The 25068-nt window shown below is 52.8% G+C and overlaps 2 protein-coding genes and 1 long non-coding RNA gene across 3 annotated transcripts; 2 read left to right on the top strand and 1 right to left on the bottom strand.

Annotated features, from left to right (window-relative positions):
- Positions 1–11843: 11843 nt before the first annotated feature.
- LOC117194639 (proteoglycan 4-like) lies at positions 11844–19119 on the top strand. The gene is made up of 3 exons (XM_033399156.1): positions 11844–12032; positions 12126–12868; positions 19086–19119. The coding sequence occupies exons 1-3, from the start codon at positions 11844–11846 to the stop codon at positions 19117–19119; spliced, it is 966 nt and encodes a 321-aa protein (XP_033255047.1).
- Positions 19120–20494: 1375 nt separating this feature from the next.
- Positions 20495–21258, top strand: LOC117194420. The gene is made up of 3 exons (XR_004474817.1): positions 20495–20587; positions 20939–21112; positions 21246–21258. It is a non-coding gene; the product is annotated as an uncharacterized LOC117194420 (long non-coding RNA).
- A 569-nt stretch (positions 21259–21827) lies between these two features.
- LOC117194415 (transient receptor potential cation channel protein painless-like) lies at positions 21828–23793 on the bottom strand (the record flags this gene model as incomplete). The annotated part of the gene is made up of 2 exons (XM_033398985.1): positions 21828–21902; positions 21970–23793. Coding segments are annotated over 2 exons (1899 nt in total), but the record flags the coding sequence as incomplete, so codon positions are not given.
- Between the last annotated feature and the right edge of the window lie 1275 nt (positions 23794–25068).

The raw sequence follows: 25068 nt of genomic DNA, 5'->3' as shown, positions 1-25068 counted from the left end.
GTACATCCCGATTCAAGTTTTTCGCTGGGTTACATTTGACGCATCGAGGTTTATAAATATCCTTAGCACCACACCCATAGCAGAAAATTCGCCTTTCTCCTAAACAATCATCAGAACGATGCCCTTCCTGGTCGCAGTTCCAGCATACTAGTTTCTTACGATAAATCTGCGAAACGTCTTCTTCCTCCATATCTTCATTGTCCGTAAGTATTTCTGCTACATTCGGTTTGCTGAATTTACCTCGTGGAAAAGGGTTATGGTTGTCTTTACAGAAGTTTTCATGCTTGCGAACTTCTTCTCTCAGGCCAGTTCGATCGCTGATTTTGAGATGCAAGAGTTCATATCTGAGGGCCGTTTTTGCGTTACGTCTTAAAATGTCTACTAACTTATTTTCGCTAACCTCGTGTGAGAGCCTGGACACTAATTCTTCGACGGCCGTCTGGTAACCGTCAAACGATTCACCCTCTCTCTGACGGCGTTTTCTAATCAACTCCCACAAGTCGAAATCATCTTTAGCATCATCGAATCGTTGTCTAAATGAGGCAGAAAAAGTTTGCCAAGAAAACTGTGGGTTCTTTCTATGGAAGTTCCAAAACCAATCGCTGGCTTTAGACGAGAAAAGCAGATGCATATTGTCACAGAGTAATTCGTAATCGTTATTTAAAGTGGAGGATGTAAGTGAACGAACCCTGTACAGGAATTCGTCGACGTGCATAGCGTCTTTGGATCCGTCAAACTTTAGTCGCCAACTGGCTAAGATATTAGCGGCCTTCCCAGGAGCTATTGCCCTGTTAGAGAAATTTGGATGTGGTAATCCCCTTTCCCTTTCATTTTCTGAAGACAACGAGTTTCCTGTTATATTAGGCTCGTGATTTTGCCTTGTCGCTTGCACAGGCGTGCTATCTGAAGCTATAATCATCCTACCTAATTATCCCCGTAGATTTTCTTCGATCAAATTCTTAACGAATGAACTTAGCTCCACCATCATTTCTTTCTGCTCACCTTTTATCAGGGCTTGTATAACCTCAAGGGTTCTTTCCGACATATCTCCTTCGCCCGACCTATGGCTGATACTGCCCAAAGAATTATCCCGAAATTGTTGAGACTGCAACCTAGTATGCATCCCTCTGCGCGATGTAGTTCCCCGTCCCTGTTTAGGCCTAGCCCCTCTTGACTTTTGAAGTCCTCTCTCTGAAGCGTTTGACTCCGGGTTGGATCCCCCTTCTAACGGCACTATACCCGAACCCATGTCGGGTGGTAATTCGGCTGCTAGAGTATTCTTATCAAACGAAAGTTCCTCCGGATTCAACTCCGCCCTACATACGGGGCAATTTCTGTTATTTTTCACGAATTCTTTCATGCAAGTATCATGATACCGGTGCCCACAAGACGCAGTACATATTAGTTGACTTCTTGACATATACCACAGATCTGGGCGTCCACGTCACCCGACGCCTTGCCCCCTGGGGTACGTTGTACTGGTGACATGTTAAGGTAACCCAGTAATACGAGTTCTGATCACTAAATGTGGAAATCCCTAATTATAGGACCAAAGCTTCAATAAATTCTACAAAATTTTCCTAAATACCCAATATTTGTCCTTTTCGAGCTTGACTCCGTCCGATATACGCTTTCTCTTGTCGCCGGAATATAACCTCAATGAAATCTAATTTGGTCTATGGTATGTTTATGTGGTCAGTAACCTTGGCAATGGCTAATTTCCAAATCTATATCTAGAAAATTAGACTTCCGAAAGCCATCGATACTCTTCCCTCATAAACTCTTTTGGGGTTATCCTATTATAATTTGGCCGACCTATCCGCCTTTGTGAATAGCTGTCGTATATTCGCAAATTAATTCTGGTAACAAAAAAAAATCAGTTTCCATCCCTTGCTACCTGGCGGATTCTATTTGGTTAGGTATTCCGAAACTCAGAATCTTAAACCCAAAATTCCATCAATATCCTCCGTTACAGTAGTTGGACGGGAAGTATTAATTTTAATGTGGAATTTAAAATTGCAACGAGCAAAGTTTTTGGGGGTTTTAACCAGTAGTAACTCGTACTCTGGCCCCACGTTGGTCGCCAATCTATGTTATGTGCCAGAAATTCATATTCGTAGAGGGGTGAGATTGTATGTACGGTTGGAGGTTGTACATACTTTTTTTGGCGGTCAGACACCAATAGTATAGCAGGATTTCGGAACGTGTACCTCTAGCTATGCTCTAACTAGCTCGCCGGAATGTCGTGGGATCTTTCCTACTCTCCTATCTGCTATACGAACACATTCGCAAAAATGTTTTAGGTACACTTGATTTAATGTTCAAAAGGAAGTCTACAAAAGAAATCAAAAAGAAAAGAATGTGAATTTTAACTAACTGTTTAACCGACTACCGACAAATAGTCAGGCTATATTCCGTCGCTCTTGGGGAACACAGATGACTTTGATCCCTTCTCTACCCTCCCTACCTTTGTATGCCGTTTAATCGACAGCATAACCCTCATCGAGCGCATCTCTATTTGATCATCGGACTTCCTCAGGCTCTACTCAGGACAAACACGAAAGGTTTAATGTTCCATTATTATCTACTAATTATTATTTAATAATTCAAAATTTAAGGGTTTGGACTTCATGGTTTTCCAGATAAGTATAAACTTAGCATAAAGTAATTAAATAAAGAAGGAGGAAATAGTATCCAGTTATACCTAGTTATATGTATATATGTATATAGGACTTATGTGTAGAGAATATGGCGTAAAAGAAATTAAATTGGAAAGAAGAGAAAAAGATGATAATTATATAACTAGAAGGCAAACGTGAAAGAAAAATTAGTAGCCGATCCGCTTTAAATTATGGCACGGATATGGTTGTTTTATATACGGGAATAGAAGTTTTATAAGACAGATATATATTTCGAAAATACTCGAGAATTCCGTTTAAGGAAGTTTCGTAACTCACTCATACTTTATACGAATTATCCGGCGTGTCCGTTGAGCTCAAGGGGCGACGTAGGAACATATTCTGAGGAAGGGAGAAAAATTATGAATATACAGGTCTTCACTTCTAATTCGGATGAAACACCGATTTTCTTTCCATTTCCATACCCGTACGACGACGATTTGCCACTCAACGGCTGATCTTAAAAAAAAATGTGGTTTTCATTTGCGCTAATTACTAATTATGGGTAATTATATACATTATTGGTTTCTTTTTTCTTTTTAAATCTATACAATACAAAAATAGTTAGTGCGTAGCCTAATCTTTAATAAATGGAAAATCTCACGACGAGACTCAAAACTAATACTTTGGTACATTTTCACACGACGACTATTAAACGGCAGTGTGGATCGCCGCAGAATAATGTTTTATTTTCACAGTTTGAGAGCCACTCCACACATTGCGAAGAACTACATGCGAAAGCCTTAGCCGCGCGCTTAATTCATAAGCGAGAAGGGTGACGAGTGCGGCATATTAGTTTCTCCGAATTCGCAAGAAAACTATTCTTCTCGTCTTACTCCAAAATGTACTTCAGCTCAAGTATGCCTCCACATAACTTCGGGTTTCACTCTAGTATATCTTCGGACGGCTCTTTCTGGTTTATTTGGTTGTAGTTATCGTTGGTTTATGTAGATGCTGGTTCCTGGGAAATCCGAGGTCTTTCCCAGATCTACTAAGAAATCGATGGACTTTGACGACCTCGTTCTTGGAGGGGGGGTCAATTGGTTTTTCTTTCCCAGTGTCGAACGTAGTAAGATTTCCAGCCCTTTTATTTTTTCTTAATCCAAAAGGAATAATGTAGTCCACCAGAACTTCAATTTACTTGGCACGTGTTTGATTGCACAACGTTTTCAAATTCACTTGGATCTATATATTTGTATAACAAGACACATCCGAATTCGCACAGCTTCACTATAGCAATGATCTAGCCAGAAGTTCTATTACTTGCATTAGCCCTTACGATCGGAACTTTACCTTCCACAACCAACGGGGTAATCGTACGATTTTAGACAAAGCTTACACCTTGCTTCCCTAGATAACGGAGTAATCGTACGATGCTAAGCAAAGCTTACACATAGCTTCCACGACTAACGGAGTAATCGTATGATTTCTAGTAAAGCTTTAAAACATAACTCCCACAGATCCACGCTGCTTCTCTAAATTAGACATTAAGCTCTTCAATGGAAGCTTTAACTACTGCTCTCTTGTAATTGATCTCTTATCTTGTTTTTGTAAAGTGCAGAGTTAATGTTAAACGCGAGGGCCGTACTTCCCAAGCTGTTCTCTGGAGTTTTAGAGTCACAACTGGCCACTACAGACTACGCCCTTGTGTCCCGCTAAAAGTAGAAAACGAATAAACAAAAGCTTTGTGGGCGGAGCCAGATCGGCAAACGAATGAATCCAGCCAACGATTTAGGTAGTAGTCGTATATGGGGAGGGAGGGAAACTGAGACCTGGTCGCTCGACTCTCCACATATGGCCTAATCGATGGATTATTTACTTGTAATTGGTAATAAGAAATGCAAATTCAGCTCTCGGTACATGTGTAATGTGGTATGTGAGGACGGAAGCACTCGACGCCAAAAGTCCATCCAAATGAAGCGAGGCTTGGATTACTCCCGAACCCGATTGGGTAAACATGGAACTGGACTCCGTTTAATGCTGTTGCACACTATCTGAGGGGATCGACTGATGGTCAGGCACGATTATTTTGTTTATTTCTTATTTATTTTCTTTTCTTGAAAGAAACAATAGACACTTGAGAAAACGAGCCACCCTCGGCGTTTCCTTTTAGGGCATCAAAAAAGTGATCGTGACCATTGCCGGCCCACATTCGAAAATCGTTTTTCAAAAACTCTCGTTCGTTCTGGCGATGATGTCACAGTTTGAGTGTATATATATAAAGTATATATATTCTTGATCAGCATCAATAGCCGAGTCGATTGAGCCATGTCTGTCTGTCTGTCTGTCCTTCCGTCCGTCTGTCCGTCCCCTTCAGCGCCTAATGCTCAAAGACTATAGGAGCTAGAGCAACGATGGTTTGGGTCCAGACTTCTGTGATATGTCACTGCTACAAGAATATTTCAAAACTTCGCCCCGCCCACTTCCGCCCCCACAAAGAACAAAAATCTGTGGCATCCACAATTTTAAAGATATGAGAAAACCAAAAACGTAGAATTGTAGAGAATGACCATATCTTTAAGACTGCGGAATCTGAACTGGATCGTATTATTATTATAGCCAGCATCAAGAAAACAATTTCATTTTTTCTCGCCCTGTCTCTCTCTAACACACACGTAGCATAGGCGGCTTTGCTTAGAGTAAAACATTAGCGCCTAGATCTCAGAGACTATTAAAGCTAGAGCAACCAAATTTGGTATCCACACTCCTAATATATCGGACCGAGACGAGTTTGTTTCAAAATTTCGCCACACCCCCTTCCGCCCCGCAAAGCACGAAAATCTGGGGATATTCAAAAATCTCAGAGACTATTAAGGCTAGAGTAACCAAATTTGGTATCCGCACTGTGAGGAAAGGTATTCCCACACGTAGGGGGCAGTGCAGGGTTAAGCGCTAACGGCCGTTATCCGGGGATATCCGGAGGCGGCGAATTCCCGAGGAGAGCTCTCCCGGGGACCCAAGATGAGAGGGGAGGACCCCTGGAGAAAGAGCCGCGGGATGACGGGATCGCGCCGGCAGTGGCCCAGCGCATGACCAAATATGGTCATGAGATCACGCCACCAGCCAGGTCCCGTTGGAAAGCGACAAGGGAATGAAGGAACGCCGATGGAAAAATACGGGCACCGCATGCGGAAAGTGCCGTTAGCGCCAGGCGGCATCGGCGGCGCTGACGCAGAAGCGAGCCTATAAGAGGAGGGCCGCGACCAGGAACAGGGGTCAGTCAGCAAACGGAGCTAGCAAGAGTGAAGTGAACAGTGAGCGACCAGAGTGAGACCAAGCGAAGGGAAAAAAGCGTTAGAAAGCGAACACGTTGTGTGAGGATTGAGAGGCGGACTCGAGCGTGCAGCCAAGAGCCAAAGACCCCAATCCCTTGAACCAACGGTGCCACGCTTGACGCGCATCCCACCAGGAGTGAGGCACCCTCGGGCCGCAAAGCCAAGTGAGTCGAGTGAGAGCGAACGCGTCAGGCGCCTGACTGAGAGGCGGATTTGGGCCACGTGCCAAGAATCACTAGCCCCAGTCAGTATAGCCGGCGGTGCCACGCTCGGCGACGCCGTGGGGGCCCAGGGAGCGACACGCTCATCGAACCACAGAGGAGAACCACGAGGAGAACCCGCACCGGAGTCGGAATAGCGTGAGATAGACTTAAGATACCAATAAAGCATATTAGCATACCAGTACAAGACCCAACCCGTGCTTGTCGTCGGGGCAACATACAAATATTGTTGCAGCGAGCCTACCGACCGCTGAGCCAGCCCAGCTGCATCAGACGGGAAAAGAACGGATCGTTACAACTGGCGCCCAACGTGGGGCCTCTCGACAAGCAAAAGACAGTGCATTTGGAAAGGGCGGTATTGAGTTTGGTATCGCGAGGGCATAAAAATGAGGAGCCGACGATGGGTTCATTCATTGAGGAAAGAGGACTTGGTCCAGTGCGCGCGGGTGTGCGGTCTTCGATTGGAAGGCACGCTGACCGAAATGCGCCGAATCTTCAAGGAGTGGATAGAGAAACACGGAGAGGAACCGGAGTATGCGGACGCGCTCGAGGCCTGGGAGATGAAGGCGGGAGGAGCCGTGACCGCGGCCCAAATGGAGGACGGGGCGGATCCATACGAGCGCCTGACAATGCCGGCGAGTGCGGAGCAAGTAACGCTGTGGAGACGGCCGTCCGAGACCCCAGAGGAGCTCATCGCGAGCCTGGCGGTCCCGGTGAAAAGCCGGTCGCCTAGCCGACCGCGGGCAGAGAGTGGGGAGAGGCCAACCAGGCCAGCACAGCCGGAGCAAGGGGGCGCGAGAAACCCACAGGGATTGGAAGAAGGGAGAGCAGGGGAGGATCGTCGACGGGGACTAGATGAACAAACCACGAGACCGCCCAGTTCGAGTTTTGCCCACGTCGCCAAGCAGGTCAGGGAGTGGTCGTTTCGGTTCGACGGAACGGCGAAACCACTCGAGTTCCTGGAACAGATCGAGTGGTCAGCCGACATGTACGGGTTGGAGTTGAATCTAATTCCGCGAGCCATGCCTGAGCTGCTAAAGGGTCGGGCGCTCATGTCGTTTGTAGCCAACAACAGGCAGTGGCAGACATGGGACGCATTTGCGCGTAGCTTCCAAGCATACTTCCTGCCGAGGGGGTATTTTGAAAAATTACTCCAGGAGGTGAGGTTGAGGAAGCAAAGATGGGGAGGGCCATTCAAGGACTACATGGTGGAGATGCAGAGCCTCATGCGGCCACTAAAATGCACGCCCGAAGAGCAGTTGGAGCTCATTAGAGACAACAGCATGCCCGATCTGAGGGTGTTCATCCGGCCACATAGGTGCAGAGACCTGGATCACATGATGACGCTGGCCGACGAGTTTGAGGCTCTGGAGAGGGACCGGCTGGAGTTCCAACGGGAGTGTCCGGCGAATAAGGCAAAAGCAAACAATCCGTTCGCTCGTCCTGCAGTAACGGAGATATGTCGCCGCTGCCAGGGCGAAACGACAGACAGCTCTGATTCGACAAGGGAAAAAAGGCCGGTCCCAACGCGGCGGGACGACCAAGCGAACACGAACATAGAGGCTGGGTTCGTGAAAAACCCAGCCCAGGCGTGTCGACGATGTGGAAGTGACCGCCATTGGGCACAAGCATGCGATGGCCGACCTATAACATTCTGCTGGAGGTGCGGCAAGGTAGGAGCCCGACATGGCAGTGCTGCCAGAAAGCGGGAAACGCCCCGCGACCCAAGCCGCGGAGGGCCGTGCCAGGGTCGCTAGACGAAGCCCCCAAAGCTCATAGGAGAACTCACGGAGGAGGATGTCCAGCTGTCGGCGGTGGTGAGGATCGCGGGCAGCAACTGGAAAGCAACGGTCGATACCGGGGCGACAAGCAGTTTTATTAGCTGCGAGGCGGCGAGTAGACTGGGGGAAGAGGGGCGACATAAAGAGACGAGGAAGCTGGTGCGGCTGGCTGACGGACGCAGCCGGGAAATCAATTCCCAGATCGAGGTGGAGCTGGCCTTCGGGGACAAGATCGTTACAATCCCGCTTCTCGTGTTGCCCGGAGTAATAGATGAGCTGGTCCTGGGATGGGATTTCCTCGCCGCGGTCGGAGCAGAGGTGACCTGTGCGCGACACAGGATTGTGATCCCGGCGAGAGGCCACCGCCAGGGGCGGTTGGAGGAGAAGCTGTCAGTGGCGGTGGTAGCGAACACGGGAAGGTCTGTCGAGCCCGCATCCGACGGAACGCGAGCGGAGGAGGGATCGGTTGAAAACTTCCTGGCAAAGGAGTTGGAAGAGTTCCGAGAACTGAAGGGAGTGTCGAACATAGCTACACACACGATCTCTATGAGTGATGCACAGCCGGTCAAACAGCGCTACTATCCCAAAAATCCCAAGATGCAAGCCGAAATTAACCAACAGGTTGACGAACTGCTGCAAAGAGGGCGTATTGAGCCATCGAAGAGCCCGTACAGTTCTCCCATCGTGATGGTCAAAAAGAAGACGGGAAAGTGGAGATTATGCGTGGACTTCAGACAGATAAACGCGAAGTCCATCAAGGATGCGTACCCCATGCCAAGAATAGACTATATTTTGGACCAGCTCAGGGAGGCACGGTTCATCAGTAGCTTGGACTTAAAGGACGGATATTGGCAGATACCACTAGAGGAAGGCAGTAGAAAGTTCACCGCGTTCACGGTGCCCGGCAAAGGGCTGTTCCAGTGGAAGGTGATGCCATTCGGACTCCACTCAGCCTCGGCTACGTTTCAGAGGGCATTGGACCAGGTGATAGGCCCCGAGATGATGCCACACGCGTTCGCGTACCAAGACGACATCATTGTCATCGGCCGTACCGAGGAGGAGCACAAGCGCAACCTCGAAGAAGTTTTTCGACGGTTGAAGAACGCAAACTTGCGCCTAAATGTGGACAAGTGTAAATTTTTTAGGAAGGAGCTACGATACCTGGGGCATTTGGTAACGGGAGACGGAATCTGCACCGATCCCGAGAAAGTGGCGGCCATTAAGGAGTTGCAGCCGCCAGCGAGTGTCAAAGAGCTACGACAATACTTGGGCGTGGCCTCCTGGTACCGGCGTTTCGTATAGGGATTCGCCACGTTGGTGCAGCCCCTCAGCACTTTGCTGAAGAATGGTCAACGGAACAGCAACAAGCGTTCGAGGACGTAAAAAGTCGGCTGACAGCAGATCCGGTGTTGGCATGCCCAGATTTCTCAAAGAAATTCGTGCTCCAGACGGACGCCAGCGACTACGGACTGGGGGCGATCCTGCCGCAAGAGACGGAGAAGGGCGAGAGGGTCATCTAATACGCCAGTAGGACTCTGAATAGCGCAGAAAAGAACTATTCGGCGACTGAAAATGAGTGTCTGGCCATTGTATGGGCTATAAGAAAGCTAAAGCCCTATCTGGAGGGATACCATTTCAAGGTGGTCACGGATCACATGGCGTTGAAATGGTTGAACAGCATCGAGAGCCCAACAGGGAGGATCGCCAGGTGGGCGCTGGAGCTACAACAATACGACTTCGAAGTGGCATATAGGAAAGGGCAGCTGAACGTAGTGGCGGACGCACTGTCCCGACAGCCATTGGCAGAGCGATGCCTGAGAACCACCGAGGAGGAAGCAGAAAAGGGACACGAACCGGAGGCAGAGTGCGGATGGATTAAAAAGGTCAAAGAGAGGATGAGGACGGAGCCGAGGAAATATCCGGATTACGTCGAGGAAGCAGGCCGGATATACCGGCACATCCCGCACCGGGCTGGAGAAGAGGAGATAGCATCATGGAAGTTATGCGTACCGAAGGATCTAAGAGAGAGAGTTATAAGAGAGAATCACGACTCGCCGGAGGCGGGGCACGCGGGCGGCAGAAGGAGAACGCCGCAGGAGAACCCGACGGAGCGAACTAACCGGACAGTGAAAACTATGATAGCTCAGTTCACCGAAGGGAAACAGAGGAACTGGGATGAGAAATGGCCAGAGATAATGTTGGCCGTAAATTCAGGGGTGTCCGAATCCACCGGGTACTCGCCGGCGTTCGTGGTCCAAGGGAGAGAGCCGAGGCTACCAAAGGCTCTATACGATGACGAAGCGCTTGGCACAGGACAAGGCACGCCCACTCCGGACGAGAACGCGGCCAAGTTGAGAGAGGTGTTTCAACTGGTGAGGCGGAATCTCGAAAGAGCGGCGCAGGACCAGGCGAGGTATTATAACCTGAGGAGGAGAGCGTGGAAACCCACGATTGGAGACAAGGTATGGGCCAAGCAACACCATCTATCCAACGCGGCCGAAGGGTTTGCGGCAAAACTGGCCCCGAAATATGACGGGCCCTACACCATAATGGATTTCGTGTCCCCGGTCATTTGTAACTTAAAGAAGGACAGCGAGAAACGGACGCGGACCGTCCATATAGGGGACCTGAAGCCACAACCCGGGGAAGGAACCCCTAAAACAGGCCCTGGAGCCGAAGCGTAGACGACGCACAAGGAGGGGCAACGGGCGAGGCATACGGAGAAGGGTGGACGAGCACGGAAGACAGAGACTAACGGCAGGGGCAAAAAGGAGAGTCCCAGCTGGATGCCACGCAGGACAAGGTCGTACGAGATACTCTTACAACTAAGGGTCAATAAAACTAAGAACCACGCGTGTCACGCAGGACATGAATCGCCCACAAGGGAGGAGCGGGTGGCCCAACTTGATGCCACGCAGGCCTACAACTAAGGTTCAGTAAAACTAAGCAGCAGACGGCGGCCGGCGGACCAATAAAGCTGGACCTACAAGAAAAAAAAAGGAGGATTAGCTCGTCAGCCAATTGGAACTGATCAAAGGCAAAGAAGGTAGAAGATACCCGGGTTACCACTATCGCAGGGGGGGCGGGTTGCGTGGTGCGTCGACGGACGAGGGGGCGCCCGAGAAGGGGGTTCCGAGATGAGCAGAAGTTCGGGTCCGGGTCCAGGGCATCGAAGCCAGCCGCTAACGTCGGGGATGGCGGGACAAAAGCGGATGCCGCCCGTGCGCGGTCTACCGGCTGGGGAATCGGATGATCCCTGGGTACGAGGCGCTGCACGGGGGTGACATCCGCGTCTAAGCCGATCCAGAGACGGGCGGAGCTGGCCACGGGGGGCGGGCCGATGTTTGGCAGCACGGGCGAAAGGTCGGAGGAGCTATTGGTCACGAGCTGGGAGATCGGTCAGCACCCTGGACTGGCACCCAAGGACGGGCTGGAAGAAAGGCAAGGTGAGATGAGGAACCCAAGAACTCGGGAGGCTTACCAGATCCAAGGCGAAGCCAGGCAACACGTCGCCAGACCTGGAAGTAGAAAGGGCCAAATAAAAAAAAAAAAGGGGAAAAGGAAGAAAAGTGGGCACCGAAGGAAAGCTAACAAAACCAGGGGGCACCCTAGGGTTAACGCGGCGAGAGGCGCGGATAACTTTCAAAACGGGAGCGAGCGAGAGAACCAGCTGGAAAGCAAGAGAGAGCCGTCCCACGGGCCCATGTAAGGCACGGTGAACAGGGAACGGTGAACACCGGCACGAGCCCTTATAAAGGGGGGAGCAGCGCTCGATCAGGTCTTTTCAAAAGTTGACCACGTGGAAAAAGGAAAAAGGGTAAGATGCAGCAGCACTTAATAAGGTACATAGCGGAGCAGCGAAAATGGATTCGCCGCGGGTATCAGGCTATGGGTGATACACAAAGTCGGCGGCAGGCGTACCAGGTCGAGCGCGAGGAGCAAAGGGCGAGTAGGAGTAGGTCCCCGGAGCTACAGTTGTTGGCCTCACCGCTAGTGTCAACCGCGGGATCCATGGGACCGACGGTGTCCCCCGTGGTATCGCCGGGGTACACCGAGGCGGAAAGTGACCTAGAATTGGTGAGCTGGGAGCCGGCGCCACGGAGAGAACGCGCACGCGAGGCGAAGCGCGAGGAGCCCCGGACCAGCAGACGCGAGGAGCCCCGTACCAAGCGCGAGGAGCCCCGGACCAGCAGTAGCAAGGAGCCCCGCACCAGCAAGCGCGAGGGGCCCCGCACCAGCAAGCGCGAGGAGCCCCACACCGGCAAGCGCGAGGAGCACCGGACCAGCAGACGCGAGGAGTCCCGCACCGGCAAGCGCGAGGAGCCCCGGACCAGCAGGCGCGAGGAGCCCCGGACCAGCAGGCACGAAGAGCCCCGCGCCGACAAGCGCGAGAAGCCCCACCCCAGCAAGCGCGAGGAGCGGCCTGAGGGAGGAAGGAGGGGGCGCACGGAGACGCGGAAGGAGGAGCCCAGTGAGCGGGCCTCGAAGCGGGCGTCCACGCGTTCGACGCGTACGGCCAAGGAAGAGGAGTCGTCGGCACGCACAAGGGGGAGGTCGACGGCGCGGCGAGGGGATCAGCGGCCGACAGACCCACAGGTCGAGGAGCCGCAGCCAACGCCGGCCGAAACCGCGGTCAAAGAGCCGCAGACAACGCCGACCGAGACCGCGGTCAAAGAGCCGCAGGCAACGCAGGCCGACATCGCGGAAGATAACGCGGCCGCTGAGGCACGACGCCTCGCGGAATGGCACCGGCGGTTCGCGCTGGCCGCGGCGGCGGAGGAGCGGAGGCAACGGCGTGTATGGGAGGACGCCTTGACGCTGGCAAAGAGGCTGAAGGCCACGCAGGAGGCTGAAAAGGCGGCGCAAGAAGCGGAGGCGGAGCGCCACGAGCGAGACGTCGCGCACCAATGGCGGTGTATTAGCCGGGTCGACGCAGCGGAGCAAAGGGAGACGGCGCGTCTGCGGGCGGAAGCGGAGAAGGCAAGGGCGACGCGGGCGGAGGGCGCGGCAGGCGGGCTGGCGGTGATCTCCAGCGACGAGGAGGAGGCGGAGTGCCCACCAGCGCCGAAGGCGGCTCGAGTCCAGTCGCCCGAAGAGGAGTGGCAGGAGAGGCTACGACGAGCCGAGGTGGAGGAGGAGGAGCTCTGGCAGCCACCCCCTGAACACGTCGAGTCCGAGGAGGAGCATCAGCATCAGCAGCAGAAGCGTCAGCAGCAGCAGCATCAGCAGCAGCAGCATCAGCAGCAGCAGCATCAGCAGCAGCAGCATCAGCAGCATCAGCAGAAGCAGCATCAGCAGCAGCAGCAGCACTGGCACGGGCCACAGGGAGCCGCCATCGGGCCGTTCGTCTCGCAGGAGGTGCGCTCCGCGGTGCGAGACGGCATGATGTGGCACGTGCAAACGCTGCACATATCGTGGGCCTCTGGGCCCGCGCCCCAGCAGCCCGGGCAAGAAGCGAGGGAGGCTCGACTGTGGGAGGAGGCACAACGCGCCAGTGACGAGCGGGACCCGAGGCGGCGGGCACGGCCACAGGAGTCGACAGGCCCAGCGGTGGCACCCACCGCCGAAGAGGTGCTCGAGGAGGCGCCCGGGAGGACGGCAGAGGTCGAGACGGAGGGCACGACGAACACGCCAACATCACTGACGGCGGAGGGCCCAGCGGCGGCGCCCGAATCCGAGGTGGCGGCCGACGGCGAAGCGGATGACGGCGCAAGAGCAACGACGGAAGCGAAGAAGGACGAGGCCGCGGAACAACACTCACCTGAGCCATGGGAGAGAGGTCCTTGGCGATGGCCGGAACCCGGCCAGGGCGAGCGTCCGAAGCTGGGCCGACAGGCGTCGTGCCAGGGGAGCGGGCGGAGGCGCGCCGGCCCGAGCTCCAGCGCCAGGCATCGTGGCCCCAGACGAGGTCGGCGGACAACTCATGCGGCGTCAACCGCGAGGAGTGGCCGGCCGTCGTCACGCGCTCTCTCGCGCGGATAAAGCCTACCGCAAGGTTGGTTGCCTCCGTCTGGTCAACGACGGGGGCGTCCGGTACCGGCTATTGGTGTCCACCGACCGGCAGGAGGTATTCCGGTCTAGGTATTGAGGAGAAAAGAAGAGTAGAGAAGAAGAATGGAGAAGAAAGTAACTGAAAACAAGAACAAGTAAAAGAAAAAAAAAACCAAAAAAAAGGGGTGTTTTAAGAAAAAAAAAAAACATGGTCTACCTAGCGGGGAATCGGGGGAGCTTGAATGAAGGCGGCGGAAGGAGTCAAAGCGGGAGGAAAACTTACCCGAAGCATCCAGAGGGCCGGCGGAAAGCAGGCGGCCCAGCGAAGGGTAGTAGGAAAAACCAGACGCGCACAAGGTAAACAAAGAAAACACCCGGCATCGCGAGAAAATAGTACGTTTTACAGTCCATTGAGGAATTCGCGATCCGGAAGTAGAATACGCACGCTGCGACATATCGAGTAGAGCACAGAAACGACCCTACGCTGTATCGAGTGGAGCGTAAGGGCAACGCTGTGTCGTATCGAGTAGGTCAGAATAGCGACCGTACCCTATATCGGGCGAGGCAAAAGAAGCTCCTATGCGAACTATCTGTAAGGGGGAATCGAACCGATCGCGCTCATCGGAGAGGTACGGCAACACCGCAAGGCGTGAGGCCGAAAGAGGGCGCCAGGGGGCACCCGGGTCGAGAACAAAGCACGCGCGCGCCGGTCGCGCGGGGCTTTTGAAGCATCCCAAACCTGGGACGCGGAAAACCGGGGTTTTCCGCCAATAAAAGAAAAAGGGAAGTGTGAGGAAAGGTATTCCCACACGTAGGGGGCAGTGCAGGGCTAAGCGCTAACGGCCGTTATCCGGGGATATCCGGAGCCGGCGAATTCCCGAGGAGAGCTCTCCCGGGGACCCAAGATGAGAGGGGAGGACCCCTGGAGAGAGAGCCGCGGGATGACGGGATTGGGCCGGCAGTGGCCCAGCGCATGACCAAATATGGTCATGAGATCACGCCACCAGCCAGGTCCCGTTGGAAAGCGACAAGGGAACGAAGGAACGCCGATGGAAAAATACGGGCACCGCATGGCGGAAAGTGCCGTTAGCGCCAGGCGGCATCGGCGGCGCTGACGCAGAAGCGAGCCGCGACCAGGAACAGGGGTCAGTCAGCAAACGGAGCTAGCAAGAGTGAAGTGAACAGTGAGCGACCAGAGTGAGACCAAGCGAAGGGAAAAAAGCGTTAGAAAGCGAATACGTTGTGTGAGGATTGAGAGGCGGACTCGAGCGTGCAGCCAAGAGCCAAAGACCCCAATCCCTTGAACCAACGGTGCAACGCTTGACGCGCATCCCACCAGGAGTGAGGCACCCTCGGGCCGCAAAGCCAAGTGAGTCGAGTGAGAGCGAACGCGTCAGGCGCCTGACTGAGAGGCGGATTTGGGCCACGTGCCAAGAATCACTAGCCCCAGTCAGTATAGCCGGCGGTGCCACGCTCGGCGACGCCGTGGGGGCCCAGGGAGCGACACGCTCATCGAACCACAGAGGAGAACCACGAGGAGAACCCGCACCGGAGTCGGAATAGCGTGAGATAGACTTAAGATACCAATAAAGCATATTAGCATACCAGTACAAGACCCAACCCGTGCTTGTCGTCGGGGCAACATACAAATATTGTTGCAGCGAGCCTACCGACCGCTGAGCCAGCCCAGCTGCATCAGACGGGAAAAGAACGGATCGTTACAACTGGCGCCCAACGTGGGGCCTCTCGACAAGCAAAAGACAAAGTGCATTTGGGAAGGGCGGTATTGAGTTTGGTATCGCGAGGGCATAAAAATGAGGAGCCGACGATGGGTTCATTCATTGAGGAAAGAGGACTTGGTCCAGTGCGTGCGGTCTTCGATTGAAAGGCACGCTGACCGAGATGCGCCGAATCTTCAAGGAGTGGATAGAGAAACACGGAGAGGAACCGGAGTATGCGGACGCGCTCGAGGCCTGGGAGATGAAGGCGGGAGGAGTCGTGACCGCGGCCCAGATGGAGGACGGGGCGGATCCATACGAGCGCCTGACGCTGCCGGAGAGTGCGGAGCAAGTAACGCTGTGGAGACGGCCGTCCGAGACCCAAGAGGAGCTCATCGCGAGCCTGGCGGTCCCGGTGAAAAGCCGGTCGCCTAGCCGACCGCGGGCAGAGAGTGGGGAGAGGCCAACCAGGCCAGCACAGCCGGAGCAAGGGAGCGCGAGAAACCCACAGGGATTGGAAGAAGGGAGAGCAGGGGAGGATCGATGAACAAACCACGAGACCGCCCAGTTCGAGTTTTGCCCACGTCGCCAAGCAGGTCAGGGAGTGGTCGTTTCGGTTCGACGGAACGGCGAAACCACTCGAGTTCCTGGAACAGATCGAGTGGTCAGCCGACATGTACGGGTTGGAGTTGAATCTAATTCCGCGAGCCATGCCTGAGCTGCTAAAGGGTCGGGCGCTCATGTCGTTTGTAGCCAACAACAGGCAGTGGCAGACATGGGACGCATTTGCGCGTAGCTTCCAAGCATACTTCCTGCCGAGGGGGTATTTTGAAAAATTACTCCAGGAGGTGAGGTTGAGGAAGCAAAGATGGGGAGAGCTATTCAAGGACTACATGGTGGAGATGCAGACCCTCATGCGGCCACTAAAATGCACGCCCGAAGAGCAGTTGGAGCTCATTAGAGACAACAGCATGCCCGATCTGAGGGTGTTCATCCGGCCACATAGGTGCAGAGACCTGGATCACATGATGACGCTGGCCGACGAGTTTGAGGCTCTGGAGAGGGACCGGCTGGAGTTCCAACGGGGGTGTCCGGCGAATAAGGCAAAAGCAAACAATCCGTTCGCTCGTCCTGCAGTAACGGAGATATGTCGCCGCTGCCAGGGCGAAACGACAGACAGCTCTGATTCGACAAGGGAAAAAAGGCCGGTCCCAACGCGGCGGGACGACCAAGCGAACACGAACATAGAGGCTGGGTTCGTGAAAAACCCAGCCCAGGCGTGTCGACGATGTGGAAGTGACCGCCATTGGGCACAAGCATGCGATGGCCGACCTATAACATTCTGCTGGAGGTGCGGCAAGGTAGGAGCCCCGACATGGCAGTGCTGCCAGAAAGCGGGAAACGCCCCGCGACCCCAGCCGCGGAGGGCCGTGCCAGGGTCGCTAGACGAAGCCCCCCAAAGCTCATAGGAGAACTCACGGAGGAGGATGTCCAGCTGTCGGCGGTGGTGAGGATCGCGGGCAGCAACTGGAAAGCAACGGTCGATACCGGGGCGCCAAGCAGTTTTATTAGCTGCGAGGCGGCGAGTAGACTGGGGGAAGAGGGGCGACATAAAGAGACGAGGAAGCTGGTGCGGCTGGCTGACGGACGCAGCCGGGAAATCAATTCCCAGATCGAGGTGGAGCTGGCCTTCGGGGACAAGATCGTTACAATCCCGCTTCTCGTGTTGCCCGGAGTAATAGATGAGCTGGTCCTGGGATGGGATTTCCTCGCCGCGGTCGGAGCAGAGGTGACCTGTGCGCGACACAGGATTGTGATCCCGGCGAGAGGCCACCGCCAGGGGCGGTTGGAGGAGAAGCTGTCAGTGGCGGTGGTAGCGAACACGGGAAGGTCTGTCGAGCCCGCATCCGACGGAACGCGAGCGGAGGAGGGATCGGTTGAAAACTTCCTGGCAAAGGAGTTGGAAGAGTTCCGAGAACTGAAGGGAGTGTCGAACATAGCTACACACACGATCTCTATGAGTGATGCACAGCCGGTCAAACAGCGCTACTATCCCAAAAATCCCAAGATGCAAGCCGAAATTAACCAACAGGTTGACGAACTGCTGGAAAGAGGGCGTATTGAGCCATCGAAGAGCCCGTACAGTTCTCCCATCGTGATGGTCAAAAAGAAGACGGGAAAGTGGAGATTATGCGTGGACTTCAGACAGATAAACGCGAAGTCCATCAAGGATGCGTACCCCATGCCAAGAATAGACTATATTTTGGACCAGCTCAGGGAGGCACGGTTCATCAGGAGCTTGGACTTAAAGGACGGATATTGGCAGATACCACTGGAGGAAGGCAGTAGAAAGTTCACCGCGTTCACGGTGCCCGGCAAAGGGCTGTTCCAGTGGAAGGTGATGCCATTCGGACTCCACTCAGCCTCGGCTACGTTTCAGAGGGCATTGGACCAGGTGATAGGCCCCGAGATGATGCCACACGCGTTCGCGTACCAAGACGACATCATTGTCATCGGCCGTACCGAGGAGGAGCACAAGCGCAACCTCGAAGAAGTTTTTCGACGGTTGAAGAACGCAAACTTGCGCCTAAATGTGGACAAGTGTAAATTTTTTAGGAAGGAGCTACGATACCTGGGGCATTTGGTAACGGGAGACGGAATCTGCACCGATCCCGAGAAAGTGGCGGCCATTAAGGAGTTGCAGCCGCCAGCGAGTGTCAAAGAGCTACGACAATACTTGGGCGTGGCCTCCTGGTACCGGCGTTTCGTAAAGGGATTCGCCACGTTGGTGCAGCCCCTCAGCACTTTGCTGAAGAAGAAGGCCAAGAGGGAATGATCAACGGAACAGCAACAAGCGTTCGAGGACGTAAAAAGTCGGCTGACAGCAGATCCGGTGTTGGCATGCCCAGATTTCTCAAAGAAATTCGTGCTCCAGACGGACGCCAGCGACTACGGACTGGGGGCGATCCTGACGCAAGAGACGGAGAAGGGCGAGAGGGTCATCCAATACGCCAGTAGGACTCTGAATAGCGCAGAAAAGAACTATTCGGCGACTGAAAATGAGTGTCTGGCCATTGTATGGGCTATAAGAAAGCTAAAGCCCTATCTGGAGGGATACCATTTCAAGGTGGTCACGGGTCACATGGCGTTGAAATGGTTGAACAGCATCGAGAGCCCAACAGGGAGGATCGCCAGGTGGGCGCTGGAGCTACAACAATACGACTTCGAAGTGGCATATAGGAAAGGGCAGCTGAACGTAGTGGCGGACGCACTGTCCCGACAGCCATTGGCGGAGCGATGCCTGAGAACCACCGAGGAGGAAGCAGAAAAGGGACACGAACCGGAGGCAGAGTGCGGATGGATTAAAAAGGTCAAAGAGAGGATGAGGACGGAGCCGAGGAAATATCCGGATTACGTCGAGGAAAAACTGCGGCAAAACTGGCCCCGAAATATGACGGGCCCTACACCATAATGGATTTCGTGTCCCCGGTCATTTGTAACTTAAAGAAGGACAGCGAGAAACGGACGCGGACCGCCCATATAGGGGACCTGAAGCCACAACCCGGGGAAGGAACCCCTAAAACAGGCCGTGGAGCCGAAGCGTAGACGACGCACAAGGAGGGGCAACGGGCGAGGCATACGGAGAAGGGTGGACGAGCACGGAAGACAGAGACTAACGGCAGGGGCAAAAAGGAGAGTCCCAGCTGGATGCCACGCAGGACAAGGTCGTACGAGATACTCTTACAACTAAGGTTCAATAAAACTAAGAACCACGCGTGTCACGCAGGACATGAATCGCCCACAAGGGAGGAGCGGGTGGCCCAACTTGATGCCACGCAGGACAAGGCCGTACAGGATGCTCTTACAACTAAGGTTCAGTAAAACTAAGCAGCAGACGGCGGCCGGCGGACCAATAAAGCTGGACCTACAAGAAAAAAAAGGCGTCCCTATCGGCTATTCCCTCGTGAAAGTCCATTGAGTCGGTTGCGTATCGGTCCGACGGAAAGGAAAAACCAAGAATTTAGTGGAGAGAAAAACTCTAGGGAATCTAAATATCTAAATCCAAGATTCGACTGCGAGATTCTTGGTTGAAGGCGAGTGGGCTATTCAGTCGTCAGAAGCCGTATAGCGCTGAGTCCGGTTGGGGTGAGTGCTGCGGGAAGAGAAGAGAAGGGCTAAAGGAGAATAAAGAGTTGTCCCATTTGTAGTCTTGGCGCTTGGTATATCGAGTTAATCAGGGCGGATTCGATCGTCCAAGAAAGCCAGCCAGCAAACAACAGCAGCCGCAAGCCTAACAAAGTGGCGTTTAAACCTTTGGGATTGTCAGGAAAGCGCTCAGCCATCGGAGAAGCGATCATGGAAGCAGAGGGAGAAGACATTTGAGGAGCGCTCGGTCCCCCAAGCGGCTAGCTTCCCGAGGCGTTGGCGTCGGCACTTTAGTAGTCGAGCGCGACGCGGCAGATAAGGAGGGCCCGTCCCTTGGTCGCGAGCAGATCGGCGGAGAGAAAGTGTCGATCTAGCACCGTCGGAGATTGGCCGTTTGTCCTTTTCTTTGCCTTCGCGTACCTTTCACCTGCAGAAGCAGGGGAAAAGAATTTGTGCTGTTCCCTTTCGCCCAGGAGGTGGAAAGGAAACATAGATAACAGTCGGGAAAAAAAGAGAATAGAAAAAAAAGAGGAAGCAACAGATTGACGGAGTAATTGTATTCGTGTTTGTAAATGTGTAATTAATTATGATTTCTGTGCGGAGTTAATTAGGAGAGAATTAGATTTGATTCCGGTAGTGGCTTCTCGTGACTCTCGCCGATCTGCAAATATGATTTCCCCCAACCTTGTGCCCATTTAAGTGTTCTTCCGCCACAGCAGCTTTAGGTATTCATCGAGGAAAGCGCTTTCGCCGATGGAGCCATAAACTGGAGAAAAGGTATGAGGGGACTTAAATTCTGTTATTAATAAATTACAACTTGAAACAAGGGAACTAGGGCCGGTCGGTGAGTGAGAGGGAGAAGTGCCCACTCGAATTGGTTTCGTAACATTACGGAGTCAGCAAGCAAGTTAGTTTGTCCATTTCGGACTTGTTTTGTATATCATTTGTATGGCACATAGCCAAGTATTTGTAGGAATTTTATACATATATTTCATTTAGCTATTCTTTTAATGTGGGTGATTATATTATGGTATTTGCGGGTAATGTTATTGTTTTAGCCAGTAAGTGAATAAACTTTATAATGTATTAATCTACCGCTTTGCTTTCGCTGGCAAATTCCCCATGTAGGACGCCCCGGACAAAGGGGCCATTCCGTCAATAAATCGAACGGTTTGGAATGGCCATGGTAGGGTGGGCGACACGACCTCGACAACACCAGAGGCGGAGTTGAGATACCTTTCCAGCACACATCCACAATTCTATTCAGGGATAAACAGTGTCTCCCGGTTAAGCATTTTCGTCGTATTATGCGTATAGGCCACCAGCAGGAGGGGGGCAAGAACATCACTCCAATAGCCGACGAGCAGAGGCCGGAAACCCAAAGCGTGTGAATAACAGCTAGCCTGACAGGATTTATATACACAGACGTGCGTAGGTGACACGTTACATATTAAAGCTGAGATCCTATGCCAGAGCAGAACGCAATACTTTTCATATCCCACCTTGGGTTTCCTTAACCAATCCCATAACTTTCGACATTGACAATGAGGCTTCATCAGCATTCGTTCGCTCACAGTCATTATCATAATGATGATGTGGTGTGTGACTCTCGTTTAGGACCTGAGCTCAAAAAAGCAATGCACGGCAGAAAAATCAACACGAGCTGATTCAAGGGGTAAAGATATGTATCTTTGGCACACCGAAGTGCCGACACTCTTTCAATTCAAGCTTGTTCACAGCCCAGCGATTCGCAAATGCGGCCAATGAGTATGTGTTGTGAGTATATAACAGCCCATCCGATCCGATCAGGCGATTCATCAGTGAAGATTTTCTCTCCTTTCGCTTTTCTGCCTAGTGGGGTCCCAAGTGTGGGAAAAGCCACGAGGGCGTGAAACTCAAGAAAAGCATGAAGAAAATTACGATTGAACCGGTGACTAGCTCATGGTCTTCCTCGAGCGAACCGACTGCCTTTGTTCAACTGGGACGATGAGGTCTGAGCGTGTCCATCTCGGCCAGTGAGAACTTGCTCGTAGCGGGTCAGCATATTGGTGCGGACAATGGCGCCGTTCAGTTCCGCCTGGGCCTTGATGGCCTGTGGGAAAAGAGAGGGGAGAAAACAGTTGGATAAAGCCGAGGAAGAAAAGGAAATATAAACCCACCTGAGTATCGCTGACAGCCAGACCATTCAGGAGATTGAACAGCACAATGGTCATGAAGAACACAAAGAGCAGGAAGATCAGGTAAGTGTAGACGCTGTCAAACTTTATGTCACCGGCATCAAATTCTCCCGTGAGCATCACAATCGTCTTGATGAGCGCCTCGATGGGCACGGAGAATGTGTTGAAGTGACCATCATCTTCTCCCTCCTTTGCTGGCTCTGGCGTGCTGTCCTTCGGAGAGGAGGAATCCACCTGGGGCTTGCCAAACAGTATGTAGAAGCACAGACTAAACGTAAGCACAAAGATCGAGTAGAGAGCAAAGCTCTTGATGAAGCTGCTGGAGACGGCGCGCAGCATGAGCATGTGCGTCGAAATTGAGAGTACTGGCAGGGAGCCAACCAGCAGGCAGAACTCCACGGACACCAGCAGAATGATGAAGACGGCCAGTATGCGCTGCGTCTCCTTGTCGTAGCTGGCTTCCATGCAGGTTAGGATCGACAAGACAATGAGAGCCACCTCCATCAGGTTCGTGATGGACCTGAAGTACAGCAGCGGCGACATGGCAAGCTGTATGACCTCTCGGATCATGAGATACACAATCCCTATACAAGAGAACAGGCCGAAGAGGGCAGTCAGGCCCGTGTGGTCGCTTTCGTGGAACTTAAGGAGCGTATGCGTGATAATGGAGGCAGTGAAGAGAGAGTAAAGTAGAAAGTTCAGATAGAAGATCACCGAGAGGCGGTGCCACTTGAGGAAGAGGAAACTCGAGATTAGCGGGTGCTGCAGCAGGTAACGCAGCTCCTTGGAATCGGCGATGTATGCGATTGGAGTCATCTCGTCCTCCAATTGGTGGGGATGGCCAATGCTCCGCTTGTCCGACTGGCCGGGCTCTCGCTGGCGTCTCATCAGATTCTTGTAGTTGATGATGATCTCGAAACTCTGGTCACCGGGCTTCTCCCCGTTGGTGGTGATGCAGGAATCGAAGTGCTCCTCCAGCACTTTCGGGTCCATCTCCTGTATGGGAAGATCTCCGAACGCGCTTCTCGCCCCGATGTACGCTCCCTGCCGTAGAAGCTCCTGTGCCACCTTTGTGTTGCGATACTTGACCGCATAGGAGAGTGGCACCAGGCCAGCCTTGTCCGCCTCATTGATGTCCACACGATCGCTCTCGAGCAGCAGCTGGAAGCAGCGCTGGTGGTCACAGAAGTCGTCCAGCGGCTGCTCACCCAGGCGACTGATAACCGCGTTCAGCAGTTTGGAATGCGATGTCAGCCTCAGCTGCGGATGCTTCAACAGCTTCTCTAACGCCCTGTGGTTGCCCCAGATTACGGCCAACTCCACGGGGCTGATGTCGCTCAATTTTGAAGGATTAATGTTGATGCCCGTCTCGAGGATGGCCTCAAAGGCTCGCTGCTTGCCCCGCTTGATACTCTCTGCCAGCAGGGACTGATACTCCTCCTGGTTGGCATTGCATTGGTTGTCTGCGTTTCCGCTGACGTTCTGGTGGTACTCCGCGAACTGTTGCTCGAACTGGTTCTCGTCTCCGTCCCGCAGCGTGCGGAGGAGTCGCTCGCAGTCGATCTCTGCTCCGGCCTCGCGCAGCTCCGGCAACGGCAGTTCCGGATACTGATCCCTCAGCATCTGGCGTACCTGCCCGTTCCGATAGCTGTCAATGTCCAACTGTGGTTGTTTCAGGAAAAGTCGGATCAGCTCCAGCTTAGTGCCTGCCTCAATCTTTCTATTCTTCAGCACATGGTGGAGGGGCGTGAACTCGCCCTGATCCACCAAATTCGGAGAGGCTCCGTACTCGAGCAGCAGCTGAATGCAGGAGCCCATCTGAGAGGCATTCGATCGTCCTGGCGATTGGCCTGGGCACCGCTGTCCAGGGCAGTGTGGAATTCCCGTATGTCCCGATTAGCGAGGGCTGCGCTCAACTGGCCCTGCGGATCGATGAAACCGCAGTTGTTAGAGCTCATTCTGCTGTCTGCAAAGAGTCAAGTGAGAATGGGGAGGATGAGCTATGTCTATGTGGGCTTTCGTTAATCTTATCCAACCCACGCTGCGTATGAGTAACTTATAATGCCGTTTCTATGAAAATTATGCCAGAACCCTCATTGTTAGAGCTCTTCTCTGGTCAATGGAGGGAGGTCTGACCCAACAGACGGTTTCTGTACAGACCTTGAAATGGCCGAAACAAAAGCATGAGAGTGGACCGACCCCCGCAACAAACGGTATTTGACAACGCTTCATGCTACGATGATTTTCACACAAATGACTGTCTGTCCATGGAGCTGGCCAGCAGCTGGAGGCAGAGCCACAGTCAGAGCCACAGTCACAGCCACATCCGCAGCCGAAAGCTACCCCACAGGTTTCTCGAAAAATAAAAACCAAATCTTCGTTTTGGGGGCAATTAAAGAAAGCGTCTTTAAGTGGTTTTTGTGGTACCCGAACTACAGACTTAATTTGCCCTCCCGTGTAGTTATTAAATTATAACAATCCAACTGAAGACAAGGTAAAACAAGGCCTGAGAAGTACTCAGGGAGTGGCTTGATTGTTCAAAGTGATCTACAAATTTGAATCAAGTTTGGTGTTCGATCTCGCTCGCCTTTTGGTATATCAAAATTTAACGATCATAAAGAATAATCATAAAATAATCGACACATCAATATCAATTAGCAATCAATTGGTTACGCTTTATGCTTTGAATACTGTTCCGAATGGAGCTTTAGATAAAGCCCTGGGCAGTGCTGAAATCTTGCGATTTATAGGGGGCTCTTTTCGTAAATTGCAAGGCGGCTTCTTCTGTGGGATCTGATCCCTCCAGCCGTCAGCTCAACGTCTTCTCCGCTCTGTTGTGTTCTGTTCTGTTCTGTTCCGTTCTGTCTGTTGTCTGCTTTGATGCTTGAAATGTGTGAGATATCGGCTAATCACACACGAGACCTGGCTAATTTGAATATTCCCCCACTGATTGTTTATCAATAGCCTACGAATTGGGAATCAGGAAACATCGTCTTCTCTTTTGTAGGTAGCTCTTCGGCTAATGTTGCTTTAGTATGCAAACAAATTGAGGATTGTAAATGACGCCCCTGGGGTCAAAAT

The sequence above is a fragment of the Drosophila miranda genome (assembly GCF_003369915.1).
Source record: "Drosophila miranda strain MSH22 chromosome Y unlocalized genomic scaffold, D.miranda_PacBio2.1 Contig_Y3_pilon, whole genome shotgun sequence".
Lineage (NCBI taxonomy): Eukaryota > Metazoa > Arthropoda > Insecta > Diptera > Drosophilidae > Drosophila > Drosophila miranda.
The sequence above is the reverse complement of the archived record's forward strand: the minus strand, read 5'-3'. Positions and strand labels throughout refer to the sequence as shown.

Coding starts and splice junctions, on each gene's coding strand:
- LOC117194639 (XM_033399156.1), top strand. CDS start 11,844: ATGGGTGATACACAAAGTCGGCGGCAGGCGTACCAGGTCGAGCGCGAG. Junction 12,033..12,125: donor CGGAAAGTGACCTAGAATTG/GTGAGCTGGGAG, acceptor CCCCGTACCAAG/CGCGAGGAGCCCCGGACCAG. Junction 12,869..19,085: donor GACGTCGCGCACCAATGGCG/GTGTATTAGCCG, acceptor GATTACGTCGAG/GAAAAACTGCGGCAAAACTG.